At 42.3% G+C, this 24,304-nt stretch overlaps 1 protein-coding gene across 5 annotated transcripts in view; it reads left to right on the forward strand.

The window, feature by feature from the left end:
- The window catches only part of ASAP1 (ArfGAP with SH3 domain, ankyrin repeat and PH domain 1), a 395,931-nt gene that overhangs the window by 319,734 nt on the left and 51,893 nt on the right, over positions 1-24,304 (forward strand). For all 5 annotated transcript variants that reach the window (XM_050801573.1, XM_050801576.1, XM_050801575.1 and 2 more), the window contains 6 exons: positions 3,784-3,970; positions 4,214-4,299; positions 5,458-5,573; positions 5,711-5,778; positions 6,716-6,823; positions 10,126-10,354. In XM_050801573.1, the coding sequence (XP_050657530.1) occupies positions 3,784-3,970; positions 4,214-4,299; positions 5,458-5,573; positions 5,711-5,778; positions 6,716-6,823; positions 10,126-10,354 (794 nt within the window). The remainder of the gene's footprint in view (positions 1-3,783; positions 3,971-4,213; positions 4,300-5,457; positions 5,574-5,710; positions 5,779-6,715; positions 6,824-10,125; positions 10,355-24,304) is intronic.

Genomic DNA, 24,304 nt, shown 5'->3' on the forward strand with positions numbered 1-24,304 from the left:
TTGGAGCAGCATTTGGTCTATAGTTAGTGCTGTATAAGTATCTATTATTGTTATTATTGGTCTGTAGTAAGTGCTGTATAAGTATTTACAACTACTACTATTATTACTTCCTTGTTTGGCCAGTGACCCAGAGGCATAAAGTGAACCTCTTGTAACATGCAGTTTGATCACTCATTTAGTCATTGATCAAATCCTTATGGGGCAGCTTCCCTGCTTCAGGCACTCTTGTAGGTGCTGAAGATACAATAGCAAACAAGACAGAGTTTCTGTCCTGCTTACATTCTGAGGAGAGGATAACACAGGGAATTAAAAAGTCGGTAATACAATTACACATTGTATTAGGTGTTATGAAGAAAGTGCAACAAGAGGAGGTGTTGAAGTGTGTGGGGAAAGGGAAGGGGGTATTTTTTTCAGGTTGAAGGTAGGGAAAGTGCAGAGCTGAGGGGCATGAAGGCCCCCTCCCTGGGGGAAGCAGCCAGGCAGCTGGAACAGTCATTGTGCATGCCCCAAGGGGCAGAAGGAAGATGTGGAGGGAGAGAACTGAGCAAGAGGGAGATGGGGGGGGAATGCTGGGCAAGATGGAGATGGGGCCAGATCATGTAGGTCATGGACTGCCTGGGGATTTGATTGTGTGATTGAGAGGTTTTAAACAGGAGTGGCATGATCTGAGTTATTTTCTAAATTATCTTTTTTTTTTTTTTTGAGACGGAGTTTCACTCTCATTGCCCAAGCTGGAGTACAATAACGTGATCTTGGCTCACTGCAACCTCCACCTCCCAGGTTCAAGCGATTCTCCTGTCTCAGCCTCCCGAGTAGCTGGGATTACAGGCATGCGCCACTACACCCGACTAGTTTTCTGTATTTTTAGTAAGAGAAAGGGTTGCTTCATGTTGGTCAGGCTGGTCTGGAACTCCCGACCTCAGGTGATTCACCCGCCTTGGCCTCCCAGTGTGCTGGGGTTACAGGCATGAGCTAGCGCGCCCGGCCTCTTAAACTGATGATGTGATACTGGTTCTCAACCAAGGGTGACTTTGCCCCCAGAGGATACTTGGCAATGTCTGGAGATAGTCTAGTTGTCGTGACTTGGACAGGTGCTACAGGCACCTGTTGGGTAGAGGTCCAGGATAGTGCTAAACATCCTACAATGCATAGGACAGCTGTCAAGAGAAAAGAATTACCCAGCCCCAAATGTCAGTAGGGCTGAGAATGAGAAACCCAGTTGTAGCTGATGTGTGAAGGACAGGCTTGTGGGGAATGTGATGGGGCCTGGGTGCCTATGGAAACAGACAGGGAAGAAGCTGTTAGACTAGATCCACTGGGCACTGAAGGTAAACTGGACAAAGGTGGTAGCAATTAAGGTAATGAAATGTGGTTGACTTTCCAATATATTTTGAAGGGAGAGCCAACAGTTTTAATATGAGATGTTAAAGACTCTGTCAAGATGACACCCAAGGTTTTACATCTAGGTAAATAGATAGTAGCATTAACGAAAACAGAGTAGATAAAGAGAGGACTGGGTTTAAGGGGACAGAGGAGAAAAGTTGTCTTTATCAGCCATAGGACTAGAATTCTAGTGTCCAGATTTCCAGACAAATCTATTTTCCACTGTCCCTATTACTTCAATGTCAGAAAACCTTAAATTGCAGGGGACCATGGGCTGAGTGCCCATAGAAAGTTGAAGGCATTGTGCCTAGTAAGAGCCAGATACTTCCTATGGCCACAGAATTAGCGACCTAAGGGTAGAGGTGATTTTCAGGGTGATCATGTGATACCTGAGCACCCTCTGCATCATGTCTTCCAGTAATTGTGTGGGCATCTTCATGATATTTCCAGTGACAGTAAGCCACCTGCAGACATTCCTGAAATGCAGATGAATGCGTAGAAACAGTAATCTAAGATCTACCTCCCCGCAACTTTGCATCTTTAAGCCTAGTTCTGCCTTCCCGGATAATAATTGGGAAGGAAGCTTTCAAATGAACCCCTAACACATGCATCACTCTTTGTTCCTTACCCATAATCTTGCTTCTTTGGAAGGCAGCTATGATTACTAATATTTCACAGGTAAGGAAACTGAGACTCAGTGAGAACTTGATTTACCCACGGTCACATAGTCTCAGACTTGAATCAAGAGCCATTTAATTTTTAAGTCTGCTGCTCCATCCATCAACACAGCAGCTGCCTTTCACACTTTATATAAGACACATGCAGCAGAGGCCTCAGAAGCCAGGCTTGGGCCATTCTTTTGATTACTGGAAGTCCTCTAATTCATCAGGCTCTTGCCATCCTAAAAGGACTTTGACCTAAGCATAAAGGACACCCATGAGCATAAGATCTTGGTTACTTAGTAGAATCAGTTGATCTTTTCTCAACTGCACAGGGTTGAGAAAAGACCAGAGGCTGTGTGCCATCATCAAGCAGCCCAACTGTTTTTACTGCCAACCCAGAATGAAAGAAAAAGGTACCAGCACAGTGTTAAACTGTGTTGCCTGACTATGGGGTGTTGGAAACAGCAGCAGCTTCCACAGGTGGAATGCATATTTTTGAGCAAGAAAGTTCATGTCCTTTGTGTTAGAGCCCTCTCAGAAGGAAGAAAACAGTTATTAGGCACTGTACATCCTTTAATTCAAAATATACCAATGTCTTATCCACATTTTCAGATTTAAAAAAAAAATCAAGCTCATGACGATTAAGCAGTTTCCCGTGGTCACACAGCTGGGATGCTATAGAACTAAGATTTAATCCAAAGTTCATTTACTGTCTTTATTAATTAGCTCATGTAACTGGGAAATTCAAGGGGTGGATTCAGGTGCAGCTGGATCCAGGCTTGACAGCATCACATGGATGCTAGCTCTGTTTCCCTGACTCTTACCTCTCCTTTACTCTGAGCTGACTTCCATTTTAGTCTTTCCCCAGAGGTGGCCAAGGCGACCATTGGACCACTTAGGTCATATACTCAACCCTGTGGCTGGGAGGTGAGCTCAGTCCCACCAGAAACACTTGAACTGAAGTAAGGAAGGCAATTCTCAAGAGAAGGAAAAAGTACCACACCCCTTCAGACTTTAGGCATGTTATCCACGAGGTCTCCTGCTCCCATACTGAAACCTATGCAGGAAAGACAGCTCATCTTCACCCCTTTGGAGCTCAATGCCTGACCTGGGGGAGTTGCTTCAGTGACAGCCTTTCTGAGCCTTAGTTTCCTCACCTATAAAATAGAGAGTTATGGCCGGGTGCAGTGGCTCATGCCTGTAATCCCAACACTTTGGGAGGCCAATGCAGGAGGATTGCTTGAGCTCAGGAGTTCAAGACCAGCCTGGGCAACAGAGCAAGACCCCATCCTTTTAAAAATTTTACAAAATAAAATAAAAAGGGAGTTATATCAGACGACAAAAATCCTTTCCATGAAGCTCTGAAAACTTTTAATTGGTCTTTCAGAATGTTTAACTTCTTAATTTTTTTAATTTCTTCATATGCTTATATATCAGAGTTTGAAGTATTTATAAATAGTTGATTTCTCATGCTGTTGGTCAAGTGAAAAAGAAATCTGTGATTTATGTGCCCGTTTACTTTGTAACTATATCTATTACCTGTGTATATATTAGTAAATATATACTATTTTCTTTATTCTGTCGCTATTGGAGTAATTTGGTCTAAAACCTGGTTTACTTGAATGGTGAAAAGAAGCATATCTTAATTAAAATAACTTATCAAAGAGAAATGTTTGTCAGAAAAATGTAAACCTTTCTTAGCACTTGGAAAATAAAAATTCTTTATTTTCTGTTTTAGGACTGTACGAAAAGAATATATCACTGCAAAGTATGTAGATCATAGATTTTCAAGGAAGACATGTTCAACTTCATCAGCTAAACTAAATGAATTGCTTGAGGCCATCAAATCCAGGGATTTACTTGCACTAATTCAAGTCTATGCAGAAGGGGTAGAGCTAATGGAACCACTGCTGGAACCTGGGCAGGTAAGGCCTCACTAAAATCATAGGATAAAAAGTAGTGCAGAAAATCAGTTTAAAAGGTGACTTATTTTAACATTATACCATATAATGAGACTCTTATACATTGGGTGGCCATGTCTAAATCAAGAGAATATGAGAGTGAAAAGGTGTACTCCTTATAATTACTTGGGGGGCAACTGATATATATGTAGCCTCCCTTGGCAGAGCATATTATCGACTTACTTGTATTTTTCCTTCCCTTTTTAGGAGCTTGGGGAGACAGCCCTTCACCTTGCCGTCCGAACTGCAGACCAGACATCTCTCCATTTGGTTGACTTCCTTGTACAAAACTGGTATCATTTTTGTTTTCTCTGTTGAATTACTTGAATTCGCCTTATAAATTAACACAAACCAGTCCTATCAGTGGCCTAGATCAGGAATTGGCAAGCTTTTTCTGTATTGCGCTAGATATAAAAATTATTTTTGGCTTTGCAGGCATGAAGTCTCTCTGTCAGGGCTATTCACTTCTGCGATGGTAGTGTGAAAGCAGCCATAGACAATGTGTAAACAAGCAAGTGTGGTTGTATTCCAATAAAGCTTTATTACTTTATTTATAAAAACAGACAGTGAACCAGATATGGCCTACAGGCTGTAGTTTGCCATCCCTTGGCCTTTGTAAATGTAAAATTATGTCTGTATGCAAAAATCTGCTGCACAGATTGGACACATTTCCTAACCATTAGGAGAGGTTAAAAGAGAGAAGACTTAACAGCACAGGTCAACCAGATTTGTAAGTTTTCATTGTTCATAAATTCGTAAGACAGTAGCAATGTGTGTGGCTGGATCAGTAGCTCATTCAAGTTTGGGATATACTGATGGGAGTATAAGAGTGAACATAGGAAGTTTGGACCTGCTGGATTGTTTATTCTTTATCTGTTCTGTAAGCAACAGATTATGAGAAGGAACTGGAGCTCATCCAAAGAAGATGATCAAAATAGTGAGGGGATTTGAACCCATGTAGGAAGAGTGGTACATAGACACAAGCCAAATTGTATAAAAGTCCAGGTTTCTTCCTCAGAGACAATATAGCATAGTGGCTCAAAGCATTGGCTCCAGAGACAGATTACCTGTGTTCAGATATCTCTGCTTCACCATCCCTATCTTAAAAATCTTGAAAGCAAGCACTTCAGCCTCTCTGCGCTTCAGGTTTTTCTATCTGTAAAACAGGTTATTATTAGTACTTACCCCATCAGATGGTTGTAAAGATTCAATGAACTAAGACATGTAAACGTTAAGAAACAGTGTCTGTCCCATAGTACCTGGCACTCTGAATAAATGCTGGCTGTTATCACTGTATTGCTTATAAATCTAGGTTAGAAACATAATTTTCTCTATTATAATAATTAGGTCTCAAATTTGACTCAGTCGTCAGCACAAAAATAAGTGGCTAATCTATAGTTTTAAGTTATAGAGTAAGTCATTTTTTTTCTAATAATCATCTAATTTTTCAGTGGGAACCTGGATAAGCAGACGGCCCTGGGAAATACAGTTCTACACTACTGTAGTATGTACAGTAAACCTGAGTGTTTGAAGCTTTTGCTCAGGAGCAAGCCCACTGTGGATATAGGTGAGAGTGTGTCCCAGTGTCTTCATGACTGTATTAAAAGCATGTGTTGTGTGTTACATCGTAATTTGATTATTGTTCCTTGCCTTCTTAAGGTGTTTCCTAGATAATTATGCAAATTAATTTTTTCCCTGTTTCAGTTAACCAGGCTGGAGAAACTGCCCTAGACATAGCAAAGAGACTAAAAGCTACCCAATGTGAAGATCTGGTAAGCAAAAATGGATGTGGGAGATTTATTAGACTTTGGCTGCCTTAAAAGTGTCATTCTGAGAAGCTAGAATTTAATATTTAAAATGCATATATTTTTTTTAACATTGGCTAAAGAAAATCAGATAAGCAATGTGCTACATTAGAAAAAGTGGTAAATTGATAAATTTGTCATCCACATGTTTTTGGAATGCAGTTAAAGGAGATGAAAGGCATTACAGAAGTATTATTACCAGATCGGCTTGTGGATTGAGGTCATGCTTTTTATTTCCCAGACCCATAAGACTTTCTCTGCAGCTTAACAGTAAAGAATTATTTGAGAAGCTGCTCCAAAAATTGGGCAAGTAAAGCTCAGAGTGCAGTGGTCTTCAAAATGTTAACACACTGTTCTCCCAGCCCCTCCCCTTCCTGTGCACACTCACCTTTTTTGACCCCACTAGTTCTTGCTTAGCAAGTCAGGGCCTTCACATTAGTGTGATTCTCTTGAGTTTCTGCTAAGTGCCAGGTTCCAGGCTCACCAGTTGGGCCTTTTTATTCTTAAAGAATCCTTTGAGACAATTATCCCTGCTCCCATTTTATGAATGAGAAAATGGAGCCACAGATTGGACTGGGACCTTAAAAGCCTACCTCTTAAACTTCAAAGACTCATTTTGCCGTTCAGCCAGGAATTTGCAAGTTTGAAGCCCATTTAATAAGAAGAAAGCTTTTAATTTTGGAGACAAGTCATCAAAATAAAGAAGGCTCTGCCTCCAATTGTTTGCATTTCTTCTTGAGCCTGTCACATAGCAGTGCAGCTTGTCTAATCAGAGTGTTGCCTGTAGTACACCCAGATGATTCATTGAAAACTAGGAATAAGGTGGGATTTGCTCAGTGTTTGTGTAATATTGGGATGTTTCAGCATTTAAATTAAAATGGTGCACATTTGCTGTTCCTTCCAGCTTTCCCAGGCTAAATCTGGAAAGTTCAATCCACATGTCCACGTAGAATATGAGTGGAATCTTCGACAGGAGGAGATGGATGAAAGCGATGATGATCTGGATGACAAAGTGAGTATAAATTATGTCCTCAAATTCCTTAACACTTACCCCAACTTTTCTACTCTGTGTAGACAAGATCCATTTTTGGTGAGATTGATTGATTGTGGTTTTATGATCCAATGTACCAGGGCCATTTTTGTTGTTCAGTCCTTATTGGGCACCATTTAACAGCTATGTTAAGGTTGTCCAGAAACAGAGCCAACAGGATAGGGAGAGAGAAAGAGAATTTTTTTTTTTAAGGAATTCTCTCACATGATTGAAGGGGCTGTCAAATTCAAAATGCACAGGGCAGGCCAGCAGGCTGGAAATCCCAGCAGGAGTTAATGTTGCAGTCTTCAGGCTAAAGACAGTCTGGAGGCAGCATTCCTTCCTCTTTGGGGGACCTCAGTCTTTTCTCTTAAGGCCTTTCTTTGGCCGATTAGGTGAGGCACACCCATATCATGAAGGGTAGTTCCCTTGACTTGAAATCTACTCATTTAAATGATAATTGCATCTAAAAAATTACTGTAACATCCAGACTAGTGTTTTACCAAACACCAGGACACTGTATCCTGTTGACACATAAAATTGACCATGAGGCTGGGCATGGTGGTTTATGCCTGTAATCCCAGCGCTTTGGGAGGCCAAGGCAGAACTATTGCTTGAGGCCAGGAATTTGAGACCAACCTAAGCAAAATGGTGAGACCCTGTCTCTATAAAGTAAATGGATCAATCAATAAAACGTGATGGTGCTACTGGAGAAGCTGAGGCAGGAGGATTGCTTGAGCCCAGGAGTTTGAGGCTGCAATGAGCTATGATCATTGCACTCTGGCCTGAATGACAGAGCAAGACCCTTTATCTAAAAAAAAAAAGTAAACAAAAAATTAACCTTCAAAACAAGTAATTACTAAGTAAATAACAGTTGTTATTTATTGAACATAATCACGCACCATACAATGTTTCGGCTCACAACACACTGCGTACTCAATGGGGATCCCTATAAGATTAAAATGGAACTGAAAAATAGCCATCACTTAGTGATGCCATAGATGTCGTAATACCATAGTGCAACGCATTCCTCATATGGTTGTGGGGATGTTGGTATAAACCAACCTACTGCACTGAGTTGTATAAAAATGTACAATAATATCCTAGGCCTTCACTCACACCCGGAGCAGCTTCCAGTCCTTCAAGCTCCATTCATGGAAAGTGTCCTACATAGATGTACCATTTTTTAATCTCATATACCATATTTTTATTTTACCTCCTCTATGTTTAGATACACAAGTAATTACTATTGTGTTACAGTCATTTACAGTGTTTAGTACAGTAACTTGCTGTACAGGTTTTAGCCTGGGAGCAATAGGCTATACCATATAGCCTAGGTGTGTAGTAGGTGCTCCCATGTAGGTTTGTGTAAGTATACTCTATGATGTTTGCATAAGAATGAAATCACCTAACACATTTCTCAGAATGTATGCCCGTCATTAAGGAATTATGTTCATTAAATATGGATTAGACAGATTTAAGTGCTTATGTTATCTCAGATCGTCTTTATTGAAAGTCCATAACCGGGTGCGGTGGCTCACACCTGTAATTCCAGCACTTTGGGAGGGTGAGACAGGTGGATGGCTTGAGCCCAGAAGCTTGAGACCAGCCTGGGCAACATAGCGAAACCCTCTCTCTACAAAAAATACAAAAATTAGCTGGCCGTGGTGGTGTGCACCTGTGGTCCCAGCTGCTCGGGAGGCAGAGGTGGGAGAATCACTGGAGCTCGGGAACTCAAGGCTTTGGTGAGCCAAGATCATGCCACTGCACTCCAGCCTGGGTGTGGGTGTTTGAGTAAGACCCTATCTCAGAGAAAAAAAAAAAAAAAGTACATAAGGGACATTGTTATCCCCATTTTACAGAAGAGAAAACTTACAAAGAGAATTTAACAATTTGTCTAAAGTCTCTCAGCTAGTAAACACAGTTTGGAGGATTAAACCCAGTTCTCACTGAGTTTTCCTTATAGGCAGTTAACTACCTCTGAAAGTTCATTCATGCATTAATTGATTGCCTATGTATTGGACTTTTCCTCTATCCCAGGCAGGATGTAAGGAATAGCCAAAGAGGTCCTCAAAGCCTTAACAACTTTAAGAGGAAATAAATTATAATACAATGTGATAATCATTATAAGAGTTTGGAAAAATTCCTGAGAAGTATTCAGAGGACCAAGCAGCCGCCTCAGTCTACCTTCTCAAGGACATTGGAGACCGGTTTCTAAAGATAGGTAGAAGCTTGCCCGGGAAAGAAGTGGGGTGGAATGCATCATTCCAGAACACCATGTGCCAAGGGAAGGAGTCGTGGTAGAGCCTGGATGTCTGAGGAATGGAGAGAACCACTTTGTGTGAGACACATTCACCTGGCTGGCTGGGGAGAGGCAGGCAGCTGCCTTGTAGAGTCAGGCAAACCAGATCAGGATGACTTTGTGGGCCAAGTTTGGCCTTTGGGTTTTTGTGCAAGCAGTCAGAAGCCCACAGAGGTTTATTGTCTAAAGAGCAAGGTTTCCCACCAGCTCTCGCTGCAGTGTGGAAAATGGACTGGAGGAAGGAAACTGGAGAAGGGGCCATTCCAGAGGCTAGAGCTACAGTGGGAGCTGGTGAGCACCTGCACTAGGAGTGGCTTCCAGGGGTGTTTCCAAGGTGAATACAGGAACCAGGGACTCCAGGTGACACTGAGGTTTCTAACTTGGGCAGTTGAATGGATCCTAATGCTATCACCACAAGCGCAAATACCAGAGACACCTCATGGGCCATTGGTTTGGAACACAAGTCATTGGGGTTGGATTTACAGATCTGTAAGTCATTATTGTGTAGGGGGCAGTGGGTGTGAATCTGTTTACTTTGCAGGGGATATAAAATGAGAAAAGAGGCAAAGAATGAGAACTTCAACATTAAAGTGTTGAGCAGAGAAGAAAACTTAATGTAGCAAATTAGAAATAGGTGGAAATACTATTCAAATGTTGCTAAAAAAAAGTCCTGCATTCTGAAAGTGTTTGCTAATTAAAGGTTAAGTCTACCTGTGACCTTACTGTGCTTCTGACACTGCTGCTGATCCTAACCAGTGTTGCACTAGTGTGATTATTCATAGTGGTGAAAGATACAAAAGTGTGGTATCTAGATCCTCCCCTTGTACTGTGTCACCACCATGAGGCTCGTTGTGGCCGACCTCATAAAGCTCAGAGAGCCACAAGAACCCAGATTCCCACCTGCGCCTGCCCTGCAGAGGCCCTCTGTACACCTGAAGGGTGGTCCTTGATTTTTATTTCACCTTCTTATTTCATCTGCCAGCCAAGCCCCATCAAGAAAGAGCGCTCCCCCAGACCTCAGAGCTTCTGCCACTCCTCCAGCATCTCCCCCCAGGACAAGCCGGCACTGCCAGGATTCAGCACTCCAAGGGACAAACAGCGGCTCTCCTACGGAGCCTTCACCAACCAGATCTTCGTCTCCACAAGCACAGACTCACCCACATCACCAACCACGGAGGCTCCCCCTCTGCCTCCTAGAAACGCCGGGAAAGGTATGGGCTTTGAGAAGGGCTTGTGACTCCATTCTCAGAGCTGGTAGTCTAGCCAGCTTTGAGGTAAGAATTGCAGGTTACATTTGAGTGGTGTGGATCGTGTTGTCAGGAGCAGCTTGCAATAGGGACCATGCCATTTGCCAGGCACCAAGAGCAGGACAGGCAGTGCTGTGGGCACTCATTGTGCATTATTTGTGTTAACCTCACAACAACCCTGTGAAGTATGTGCTTTTGTGCCCATTTTACAGAAGAGGAAACTAAGGCTCAGTGAGGTACACTGACTTGCCCAAGGTCACACCACTGGTAAGAGGTAAAGTTGAAATTCAATCCGAGGTCCACGTGGCTCCAGAACCTGTACTTTTTATATTGTGGAGTGGAATTTCAGTTCTCTGAAAAGTTACTTTTCTCTGCGTTAAAATGCCTCTCTTTTGAAGATGCTAGTAATACTAATGGTAGTTAATAGTTATGGAGCACTTGCCTGTGAGAGGCTCTACGCCTAGTACTTCTCATGTAGTGGTCTCAAAATGAGATAGGTACTATTATGTAATTACTGGCATCATGTAGATTAGGGGATTTGTTCAGAGATACTGAGTAATTGACCTATAGTTCTCAGCTACTGGGGATTCTAACCCAGGTTCTGTGTGACCAAAGCCCATTCTCTTGTATTCTCTAATGAGGATCATTTTTCCAGAGACAGTACTTGGAGAGGAATTTCTTTTCCCTTGAGACAGGTCTTGCTCAGTCGCCTCCATCTCCGGGGCTCAAGTGATCCTGATCCTCCCACCTCAGCCTCCCAAATAGCTGGAACCACAGGTGCGTGGCACCATGCCCAGCTTTTTTTTTTTTTTTTTTTTTGGTAGAGACGAGGTCTTGCTATGTTGCCCAGGCTGGTCTTGAATTCCTGTAGTCAACTGATCCTCCCACCTTGACACCCCAAGGTGCTGGGATTACAGGCATGAGCCACTGAGCCCAGACGAGGAATCCTACTCAGAGGAGGGTTGTTGTGCTGTGTGTTGTCAAATGTCTCACAGGGCTGGCACCTCAGGCTAACATTAAAGTGTTACCCTAGCCAGTAGGGATAATTGAGAGGTACCCAGAGCTATAGCTTCAAGTTTGGTCTTCGCCAGTGAATCCAAATGCAGGGTTCTCCCTGTGTTCTCAGCTCATGCTCCCACAGGTTTCAAGGCCTCTCGCTACACAATGCCATGCCTATTTGAATCACACTAGGGCTATTTTCTGGGAAATGTGAGCTTTATTCAAAACAGTGTTTTTTCAGAGCTTATTCTCTATTGAAATAGTGTTATAAATGGGAGCTGTGTTCTTAGAGAGACCCCAAATGGCCTCATAGATCATAATGTAACGGAGAAAAGTTAAAATAACGCTTTGCCATGAATAGCTATACTCAAAGATAACCAGTGGCCACACAGTAATAGTGCATGTAAGCCAAAGGTCTAACCCGCTAGTGTTTGCTTACCATTCCATGCATTGTACTAAAATGTATGTTTTTAAATTACTCACATATCAAGCTGCAGGTCTGTAGTATAAGAATGCTGTGTTGCTGCTTTGTTGTGGGTAATGGCATTCCCCATCAGGGTAGCAGTCTGACGTAGAGCAGAGATTCTCTTTCTACACCCTACAGAGGACTGTGAGAAGCCTCCAGACCAAATACAGTAATGAAAAAAGTGACTGAAAGATTTCATATCCCCTGAGTGTGGTTACCAACATAGCAATGGGGACCTGTCTAGACAGGCACAGCCTATGCCTGTTCAGAGAGCCTCTAGGTCATTGAGAGTCCTGAAAATTGTTTATAGAAGAAAATGACACCAGAGTCCTAGGGGCCAAGAGACCCCCTCACTTCCCTCCACTCCCTTCTGTCATTTTATCTCAAGGGGGACACAGAAACCCATAATATATACTGTCTGACTTCGTGCCAAGCATATCTCTCATGCCTTGAATAAATTCTAACCAGCTCTTTACCAAAGACCCAGAAGACAAAGACTAAATTTATTTAGTGTTCCAGCTGCTAAAACAAGTGTTTCAGACTTGGCCACAGCAACCGTGGTCATCTAAGGATAGAGTACTTTCCCCACTTCCCCCACAAAAAGCCCATAATTGAAAATAGAAATCCTCCCTACAAAAACCAAGAGTGTTCTTCGTGGCTGTTCAGGACATCAAATTCAGAGATTTGGCCTGTCTGCTGTTATGACGTAGGGAGTACAGCCTTCTCATGACTTTTATGAGGGATTTGAAATGTGCGATATCCCATAGCTAGCTCAGCTCACATGCGCTTACATTTGGAAAACTGATAATGTTTAGAATGGAGCTCTTAGAAGACATTGTTAAAGATCAGCTGATGCTCTCTGTGCAGAGATAATTCTTCTCTGTTTTTTGGCCCCTATGTTTTTTTTCATTTCCTTCTGTTGAACTGATAGAACCATTTGCATGAAAACAAGGATGTCTTGGATCTCTCATTTGAGTTCCTTGTTCTCCATGACAAATAAAGCAGAGGTCTCTATTTGCAGCAGAAGTCATTTCCTCAACTGTGAATTTAGGGGTCTGAAGGACCCCTAAATTAAGTCTTCCGGTGAGACAGAAACAGACACTTGAGATAAAGTCCCCACAAAGGGGAAGAGGAGAAAGTATTATTCTGAATCTAGCTGAGGAATATTTTCAAGAAACTCCAGCTGCCTCATCAAAATTCAAAGAAGCTTGACCTAAATTACCATCAAGCAAAGCCCCCTTGTGCTTATACGTGAGCAGTGCCCCATAGTCTCAGAGGAGCTCAGTAGCTCAGAATCCCAAAATCACTGTCCTCAAGCCCCATACGGAAACATTTCGCTGCCTAACCCCTCTTCAGATGTGGGATCCAGAGAGACTAAATCAAAGCTATAAAATTAATTTAAGTGTGAGGCAGTTTCTCGTTTGTGATCGGTAGCTTCCCCCTGCCCCCACCCCACTTCTACCGTACGTTTATTAACTCTGGCTCTTGGTCTGGGTGCAGTGGCTCATGCCTATAATCCCAACACTTAGGGAGGCCGAGGTGGGCGGATCACCTGAGGTTGGGAGTTCGAGACCACCCTGACCAACATGGAGAAACCCCGTCTCTACTAAAAATACAAAATTAGCCAGATGTGGTGGTGCCTGCCTGTAATCCCAGCTACTCGGGAGGCTGAGGCAGGAGAATCGCTTGAACCTGGGAGGCAAGAGTGGAACTCCATCTCAAAGAAAAAAAAAAAACAAAAAAACAAAAACCGGTTCTTGAGGCTTGCCAAGATTAGTTTCTTTTTAACGTTTAATTAAAATAATATCACAGAACCTAGGTTTATTTATTTTTTAGAAGTGGAGGCTTGCCCTGTTCCCGAGGCTGGAGTACGGTGGTATAATCATAGCTCACTGCACCCTTGAACTTCTGATCTTGAGCAATCCTGCTGTCTTTTTGACACAACGTCTCACTCTACTGCCCAGGCTAGAGTGCAGTGGCACAATCTTGGCTCACTGCAACCTCCACCTCCCTGTTTTCAAGCGATTCTCTTGCCTCAGCCTCCCAAGTAGCTGGGATTACAGGCGCCCGCCACCATGCCCAGTTAATTTTTGTATTTTTAGTAGAGACAGGGTTTCACCACATTGGCCAGGCTGGTCACGAACTCCTGACCTCAGGTGATCCACCTGCTTCGGCCTCCGAAAGTGCCGGGATTACAGAGGTGAGCCACCATGCCCAGCCAAGACTGTTAAATTAACAAATGTTCTGGATAATGAGACTGGGCACTTGGTAGGCATCTTAACTCAGAGAAAGGATGTGTTAAGTAAAAGAATGATAATTCCAATCTCAAGAAGGTTCTTTAACATGCTTAAAAGAACTAACCTTTTAAGCTTTTAGAAAGGCAAATGACTGATATACTAATCACAGTTCATTTCCATCTATTCCTGAAGCCAGGCCTCTAGAATCAGGCGTTATATAGCCCTTCTCAATAGCATGTGAATACCTGTAAGTATTAATTCTGCATTTCATACATATTTGCTATAATGTAGACTTCCTACCTTAGACAGGCTCTGGCTTGGAACTAATAAACTAGCAGATAACCTGCGCAAAAATAGCATGGTGCCTGGCATACTGAGAGCCTCAATAGATGCTTGTTGATGAAGGGTTGGTGCCACAGAGAAAATTGAATCAGTTGCTACCTTGCCAACAGCTAGGTGAAGAAAGAGACTAACTACTCTCATTAATGAAAGTATGTGCAGTAGTTTGAGAGTAACAAACTAAGGCAGAGCAGTCTGTGTCAAGCCAAACCATGGCTGCCTGGACAGCTGTGAACTCCTGAAAAGCCTTTCAAGCATCACCTTCTCCTCTTCCAAGAAGCCTTCTTTTCTCTGCCATACAAAAGAGACTGTGGTCGGGTGTGGTGTCTCATAACTGTAATCCCAGCACTGTGGGAGACCAAGGCAGGCAGATCACCTGAGGTCAGGAGTTCGAGACCAGCCTGGCCAATATGGTGAAACCCCGTCTCTACTAAAAATACACAGAATTAGCCAGGCGCTGTGGCCTGTGCCTGTAATCCAAGCTACTCAGGATTCTGAGGCAGGAGAATTGCTTGAACCCAGGAGGCAGAGGTTGCCGTGAACCAAGATCACACCACGACACTTCAGCCTGGGCTACAGAATGAGACTCCATCTCAAAAATACATACATACATACTTCTTAAAAAAAGAGAGAGGAGGGTGCCCAAGATGGCCGAATAAGAACAGCCCCAGCCTCCAGCTCCCAGCGTGAGCGACACAGAAGACGGGTTATTTCTGCATTTTCAACCGAGGTGCCGGGTTCATCTCACTGGGGCGTGTCAGACAGTCGGTGCTGGTCAGTGGGTGCAGCCCAACCAGCAAGAGCTGAAGCAGGGCGAGGCATCAACTCACCTGGGAAGCATAAGGGGGAAGGGAATTCCTTTTCCTAGCCAAGGGAAACTGAGGCACGCAACACCTGGAAAATCGGATAACTCCCTCTCTAATACTGCACTTTACCAAGGGTCTTAGAAAACGGCACACCAGGAGATTTATATCCCACACCTGGCCCAGAGGGTCCCACACCCATGGAGCCTCCCTCATTGCTAGCACAGCAGTCTGAGATCTAACTGCAAGGCAGTGCATCTCCCCCTCCAAAGGAATGCAGCTCATCGCCAGCAACGGAACAAAGCTGGACAGAGAATGACTTCGACGAGTTGAGAGAAGAAGGCTTCAGTCGATCAGACTTCTCAGAGCTAAAGGAGGAACTGCGTAACCAGCGCTAAGAAACTAAAAACCTTGAAAAAAGAATGGATGAATGGATAACTAGAATAATCAATGCAGAGAAGACCTTAAAAGAACTGATAGAGATGAAAACCATGACACGAGAACTACGTGACAAATGCACAAGCTTCAGTAACTGACTCTATCAACTGGAAGAAAGAGTATCAGTGATTGAAGATCAAATGAATGAAATGAAGCGAGAAGAGAAGTGTAGAGAAAGAAGAGTAAAAAGAAATGAACAAAGCCTCCAAGAAATATGGGATTATGTAAAAAGACCAAATCTACGTCTGATTGGTGTGCCTGAAAGTAGCGGGGAATATGGAACCAAGTTGGAAAGCACTCTGCAGGATATCATCCAGGAGAACTTCCCCAACCTAGCAAGGCAGGCCACCATTCAAATTCAGGAAATACAGAGAACGCCACAAAGATACTCCTCAAGAAGAGCAACTCCAAGACGCATAATTGTCAGATTCACCAAAGTTGAAATGAAGGAAAAAATGTTAAGGGCAGCCAAAGAGAAAGGTCGGGTTACCCACAAAGGGAAGCCCATCAGACTAACAGCAGATCTCTGGGCAGAAACTCTACAAGCCAGAAGAGAGTGGGGGCCAATATTCAACATTCTTAAAGAAAAAACTTTCAACCCAGAATTATCCAGCCAAACTAAGTTTCATAAGTGAAGGAGAAATAAAATCCTTTACAGACAAGCAAATGCTTAGAGATTTTGTCACCACCAGGCCTGCCCTACAAGAGATCCTGAAGGAAGCGCTAAACATGGAAAGGAACAGCCGGTACCAGCCATTGCAAAAACATGTCAAAATGTAAAGTCCATCGATGCTAGGAAGAAATTGCATCAACTAATGAGCAAAATAAGCAGCTAATATCATAATGACAGGATCAAGTTCACACATAACAATATTAACCTTAAATGTAAATGGACTAAATGGTCCAATTAAAAGACACAGACTGGCAAATTGGATAAAGAATCAAGACCCATCAGTTTGCTGTATTCAGGAGACCCATCTCACATGCAGAGACACACATAGGCTCAAAATAAAGGAATGGAGGAAGATCTACCAAGCAAATGGAAAACAAAAAAAAAAGCAGGGGCTGCAATCCTAGTCTGATAAAACAGACTTTAAACCATCAAAGATCAAAAGAGACAAAGAAGGGCATTACATAATGGTAAAGGGATCAATTCATCAGGAAGAGCTAACTATCCTAAATATATATGCACCCAATACAGGAGCACCCAGATTCACAAAGCAAGTCCTTAGAGACTTACAAAGAGACTTAGACTCCCATACAATAATAATGGGAGACTTTAACACCCCCACTGTCAACATTGGACAGATCAACGAGACAGAAAGTTAACAAGGATATCCAGGAATTGAACTCAACTCTGCACCAAGCGGACCTAATAGACATCTACAGAACTCTCCACCCCAAATCAACAGAATATACATTCTTCTCAGCACCACATCACACTTATTTCAAAATTGACCACATAGTTGGAAGTAAAGCACTCCTCAGCAAATGTACAAGAACAGAAGTTATAACAAACTGTCTCTCAGACCACAGTGCAATCAAACTAGAACTCAGGACTAAGAAACTCAATCAAAACCGCTCAACTGCAAGGAAACTGAACAACCTGCTCCTGAATGACTACTGCATACATAGCGAAATGAAGGCAGAAATAAAGATGTTCTTTGAAACCAATGAGAACAAAGATACAACATACCAGAATCTCTGGGACACATTTAAAGCAGTGTGTAGAGGGAAATTTATAGCACTAAATGCCTACAAGAGAAAGCAGGAAAGATCTAAAATTGACACCCTAACATCACAATTCAAAGAACTAGAGAAGCAAGAGCAAACACATTCACAAGCTAGCAGAAGGCAAGAAATAACTAAGATCAGAGCAGAACTGAAGGAGATAGAGACACAAAAAACCCTCCAAAAACTCCATGAATCCAGGAGCTGGTTTTTTGAAAAGATCAACAAAATTGATAGACTACTAGCAAGACTAATAAAGAAGAAAAGAGAGAAGAATCAAATAGATGCAATAAAAAGTGATAAAGGAGATATCACCACTGACCCCACAGAAATACAAACTACCATCAGAGAATGCTGTAAACACCTCTATGCAAATAAACTAGAAAACCTAGAAGAAATGGATAATTTCCTGGACACTTACACTCTCCCAAGACTAAACCAGGAAGAGGTTGAATCCCTGAATACACCAATAGCAGACTCTGAAATTGAGGCAATAATTAATAGCCTACCAACCAAAAAAAGTCCAGGACCAGACAGATTCACAGCCAAATTCTACCAGAGGTACAAGGAGGAGCTGGTACCATTCCTTCTGAAACTATTCCGATCAATAGAAAAAGAGGGAATCCTCCCTAACTCACTTTATGAGGCCAACATCATCCTGATACCAAAGCCTGGCAGAGACACAACAAAAAAAGAGAATTTTAGACCAATATCCCTGATGAACATCAATGCAGAAATCCTCAATAAAATACTGGCAAACCAAATCCAGCAGCACATCAAAAAACTTATCCACCATGATCAAGTGGGCTTCATCCCTGGGATGCAAGGCTGGTTCAACATATGCAAATCAATAAACGTAATCCAGCATACAAACAGAACCAAAGACAAAAACCACATGATTATCTCAATAGATGCAGAAAAGGCCTTCGACAAAATTCAACAGCCCCTCATGCTAAAAAAAACTCAGTAAATTTGGTATTGATGGAACATATCTCAAAATAATAAGAGCTATGTATGACACACCCACAGCCAATATCATACTGAATGGGCACAAACTGGAAGCATTCCCTTTGAAAACTGGCACAAGACAGGGATGCCCTCTCTCACCACTCCTATTCAACATAGTGTTGGAAGTTCTGGCTAGGGCAGTCAGGCAAGAGAAAGAAATCAAGGGTATTCAGTTAGGAAAAGAAGAAGTCAAATTGTCCCTGTTTGCAGATGACATGATTGTATATTTAGAAAACCCCATCATCTCAGCCCAAAATCTCCTTAAGCTGATAAGCAGCTTCAGCAAAGTCTCAGGATACAAAATGTGCAAAAATCACAAGCGTTCTTATACACCAGTAACAGACAAACAGAGAGCCAAATCATGAATGAACTCCCATTCACAATAGCTTCAAAGAGAGTAAAATACCTAGGAATCCAACTTACAAGGGATGCAAAGGACCTATTCAAGGAGAACTACAAACCACTGCTCAGTGAAATAAAAGAGGACACAAACAAATGGAAGAACATACCATACTCATGGATAGGAAGAATCAATATCATGAAAATGGCCATACTGCCCAAGGTAATTTATAGATTCAGTGCAATCCCCATTAAGCTACCAATGAGTTTCTTCACAGAATTGGAAAAAACTACTTTGAAGTTCATATGGAACCAAAAACCCTCATTGCCAAGGCAATCCTAAGCCCAAAGAACAAAGCTGGAGGCATCAGACTACCTGACTTCAAACTATACTACAAGGCTACAGTAACCAAAACAGCATGGTACTGGTACCAAAACAGATATATAGACCAATGGAACAGAGCGGAGCCCTCAGAAATAATACCACACATCTACAGCCATCTGATCTTTGACAAACCTGACAAAAACAAGAAATGGGGAAAGGATTCCCTATTTCATGAATGGTGCTGGGAAAATTGGCTAGCCATAAGTAGAAAGCTGAAACTGGATCCTTTCCTTACTCCTTATGCAAAAATTAATTCAAGATGGATTAGAGACTTAAATGTTAGACCTAAAACCATAAAAACCCTAGAAGAAAACCTAGGTAATACCATTCAGGACATAGGCATGGGCAAGGACTTCTTGTCTAAAACACCAAAAGCAATGGCAGCAAAATCCAAAATTGACAAATGGGATCTAATTAAACTAAAGAGCTTCTGCACAGCAAAAGAAACTACCATCAGAGTGAACAGGCAACCTACAGAATGGGAGAAAATTTTTGCAATCTACTCATCTGACAAAGGGCTAATATCCATAACCTACAAAGAACTCAAATTTACAAGAAAAAAACAACCCCATCAAAAAGTGGGCAAAGTATATGAGCAGACACTTCTCAAAAGAAGACATTCATAATACAGCCAACAAACACGTGAAAAAAGGCTCATCATCACTTGCCATCAGAGAAATGCAAATCAAAACCATAATGAGATACCATCTCACACCAGTTAGAATGACAATCATTAAAAAATCAGGAAACAACAGTGCTGGAGAGGAGGTGGAGAAATAGGAACACTTTTACACTGTTGGTAGGACTGTAAACTAATTCAACCATTGTGGAAAACATTGTGGCGATTCCTCAAAGATATAGACCTAGAAATACCATTTGACCCAGCCATCCCATTACTGGGTATATACCCAAAGGATTATAAATCATGCTGCTATAAAGACACATGCACATGTATGTTTATTGCAGCACTATTTCCAATAGCAAAGACTTGGAATCAACCCAAATGTCCATCAGTGACAGACTGGATTAAGAAAGTGTGGCACATATACACCATGGAATACTATGCAGCCATAAAAAAGGATGAGTTCGTGTCCTTTGTAGGGACATGGATGCAGCTGGAAACCATCATTCTCAGCAAACTATCGCAAGAACAGAAAACCAATCACTGCATGTTCTCACTCATAGGTGGGAATTGAACAATGAGATCACTTGGACACAGGAAGGGGAACATCACACACCGGGTCCTATTGTGGGGAGGGGACAGGGGGAAGGGATAGCATTAGGAGATATACCTAATGTAAATGACGAGTTAATGGGTGCAGCACACCAACATGGCACAAGTATACATATGTAACAAACCTGCACATTGTGCACATGTACCCTAGAACTTAAAGTATAATAAAAAATAAATAATAAATAATAAAATTTAAAAAGAGAAACTATGGGCTCGGCATGGTGGCTCACACCTGTTATCCCAGCACTTTGGGAGGCTGAGGCGGGTGGATCACGAGGTCAGGAGATCGAGACCATCCTGGCTAACACGGTGAAACCCTGTCTCTACTAAAAATCCAAAAAAAAATTAGCCAGGTTTGGTGGAAGGCGCCTGTACTCCCCGGTACTCAGGAGGCTGAGGCAGGAGAGTGGCATGAACCTGGAGGCAGAGCTTGCAGTGAGCCGAGATTGCGCCACTTCTCTCCAACCTGGGCCACAGGGCAGACTCCCCTATGGTTTCTTCCTCATAAGGCCCAATCCTGCTCCGTACTTGTCTCATCCTAACATTGAGCCAATCTTTCTGATTTTCAGAGTCTTCAACTGAAAAATAAGGATTAGATGTCTACCTTGCTTAGAGAGCATGAAATAATGTTTGTGAAGTGACTGGCACATAGTGAGCATTCAGTAAATACAAGTTTGTTCAATCCTCTTGCATGTGTTCATGTTAACAAACATTCTGGGCACTGGAAATGTAAAGAAGGAAGACGTACCTCCCACTCTTAGGGCTCCAGAGAAAGAGGACACAGTAGAATATGCCCCTGGGGCCAGTTAGGGAGCATTCCTGGAGGAGCAGGAAAGAGAAGTGCTGTTCACAGCTTCAGAGAGAGGATTAGGGAAGTCTTCAATGCACTCTTCCAGTTAGGAGTAGAACTCCTCAAGGACAAAGGCTGTGAATGAGCTGCCTTTGCATCCCTGGTACAGAGTAGGATGCTCATTATTGCTCGTCGAATGCATAAACAACAGCAGAAAGAATCAGTGAAAACGTGTACAGCAATAGGTGGCCAGGGTAAGGAGGGGACACTTGTAAAACTAAACCAGATGTCCATAGGTATTATAGTTGACTTGCTGAAAATCTAATAAATGTTTGCAGCAGTTGTGCCCAGACACAGCTGTGTGTGCATTTTAGACATTTCTCCAACTTTCCTTGGAGATCCGTGGCAGTAGATAGGAAAAAGAGTAGAAAGGGTGAAGACTTGCTCAGTGTATGACAGCGCCTGCCACCATGAAAGCGCACTACTGCATGATTCAGACTCGCATGGGAAATATTTTCCTATCAGTGGTATTATTCATATATTGATGACTTTACAGTTTCCTGCGGTTTTTTATCTCATGGGAAGACAGTCATTTGAGTGGCTTGATATTAAAGCTTACCATAGGCTGTCACCCTTGATTTGTGTTTTGTTTTAGGGTGTTTTTTTTTTTGTTTGGGTTTGGTTTGCATTTGGGTTTTTGGCCTTTTTAAATCTTTTCCCCCTGTCCTTCGAAAGACATTGCACGTGAATCACCTGGTGCTGACCCAGAGTATCGTCTGTGATTTTTGCCCTGAATATTGACCTTGACTGAGGCTCTCTAGCTAAGTTACCTGACTGCCAGGGTGTGGAAAGGGAAGCAGAGGAAATCCTTGTTGTGCCTCTGGCATTCAGGGGTGGGTGAGTAATTGTTAAAGAATCAGCCATAAGTCTCTTGAATCCCAGTACTTTCTTCTTAATTATCAGTGTCATAGAAGGAGGTGGAAGGGACAGATGGATAGCTAATGCTGTTTCCTGTGTGGAAATCAGTTGACAGAGCAGTGTGGCACATATCATGGACACCAGCCTGTCCTGTAATCCTGGCCAGCCCTGCTGACTTACTCTAGTGTTCCAGCACACACTACTCCACCATGGCTGTTTCTCCATCTGAATGTGGAGATAACAGCTCCTCCCTTCTACACTGAGTCTTTCTTTGTATAAATATAAGGTTAATTACTTTTTAAAGTAATTAACATAAGCTTTCCACTCTTTTTTTTTTTTTTTTTTTTTTTTTTTGAGATGGAGTCTCCCTCTGCCGCCCAGGCTGGAGTGCAGTGGCCCGATCTCAGCTCACTGCAAGCTCCGCCTCCCGGGTTCACGCCATTCTCCTGCCTCAGCCTTCCGAGTAGCTGGGACTACAGACACCCGCCACCGTGCCCGGCTAGTTTTTTGTATTTTTTAGTAGAGACGGGGTTTCACCGTGTTAGCCAGGATGGTCTCGATCTCCTGACCTCGTGATCCGCCCGTCTCGGCCTCCCAAAGTGCTGGAATTAAGCTTTCCACTCTTTTAAGCTTTATGCTATGAAAACCATTAGATCAGTTAGGAGGAATAAGTTCAAAAGATCTGTTATACAACCTGGTGACTCTAGTTAATAAGGTACTGTATTCTTGAAAATTGCTAAGAGAGTGGATTTTAAATGTTCTCGCTACAAACAAAAAGATACATACGTGAAGTAGTTCATCTGTTAATTAGCTCAATTTAGCCATTTCACAATGTCCAGTTACCTCATCCCATGCCAAAGCTCCAGGAATGCTCAAGTCCCTTATATAAAATGGTGTAGTATTTGCATATAACCTATACACATTCTCCTGTGTACTTTAAATCATCTCTAGATTGCTTCTTATACCTACACAATGTAAATGCTATGTAAATGCTTGCTATACTATATTGTTTGTTTTTTGTTGTTGTTGGATTATTCTTTATTGTGGGGTTTTTTTTTCCTGAATATATTTAATCCAGGGTTGGTTAAACCTGCAGATGTAGAACTCCCAGATGCAAAGGTCCAACTGTATACTTATTTCAAAACGATGTGTTACACGTAATAAATATATATGTTATCAATTAAAAATAAATTTAAAAAAGAAAACTATAAGAAAGTGATAAAATCTTCATGTGTTTTGTCCCAAGTTGGATAGATATAACTTTTGTCATTACCCTTCCTATGTGGCAGTTTAGAATGTGTAAATTATATTTCTACAGACAACTTTTTCAGAAACTGTCAAGGTAATTTTTAAGCCATCTTCTAGGTCTTTTCTTTTCTTTGAAACTTCAGTTATACTTTTATTTGGTCTCCCAGTGTAAGAAACCTTTGGTTTTTCTGTGTGTAACTAAAAACCAGATATACAAGGATATTGAAAAAACATCCTCCTGACTTACACCATGAATTATCTTTATAGTCGTTGTTTGAAATGCTTATTTCCCAGTGCCGTAAAGAAATAGCACTTGAACATAAATTTAATTTTTTCAGCAAGGCCCTTTTTGTATTTTCTGTAGAAAGCGTACACTTGCCAGCAGTTTTGCCACGAGAATACACCAAACAAATGAGACAGGGTCATTTATAACCTGACATGTCCATCCTATTGCTCTGTCCAGTTTCCACTGGCTGGAACGGGACCTCATATTTTGTATTTGTCCTAATTGTCTAGTAACTTAGAACTTTTTTTTGTTGTTGTTGTTTTTGTTTTTGTTTTGTTTTGTTTTTTGAGACGGAGTCTCGCTCTGTCGCCCAGGCTGGAGTGCAGTGGCGCGATCTCGGCTCACTGCAAGCTCCGCCTCCTGGGTTTACGCCATTCTCCTGCCTCAGCCTCCTGAGTAGCTGGGACTACAGGCGCCCGCCACCGCGCCCGGCTAATTTTTTGTATTTTTAGTAGAGACGGGGTTTCACCGTGGTCTCGATCTCCTGACCTTGTGATCCGCCCGCCTCGGCCTCCCAAAGTGCTGGGATTACAGGCGTGAACCACCGCGCCCGGCAACTTAGAACTTTTTAAAAGAGGCAAAGGCAGAGAAGAACAAAGGAAGGAGGAAGTAACTTGTGGAATGCTGAGAAAGGTAAAAACACCTTCAAATAAGGAAGAGGAACAGGCCATGACCTGATGCTTGCTTAAACCA

Source organism: Macaca thibetana, chromosome 8, assembly GCF_024542745.1.
Source record: "Macaca thibetana thibetana isolate TM-01 chromosome 8, ASM2454274v1, whole genome shotgun sequence".
NCBI classification, from domain to species: domain Eukaryota; kingdom Metazoa; phylum Chordata; class Mammalia; order Primates; family Cercopithecidae; genus Macaca; species Macaca thibetana.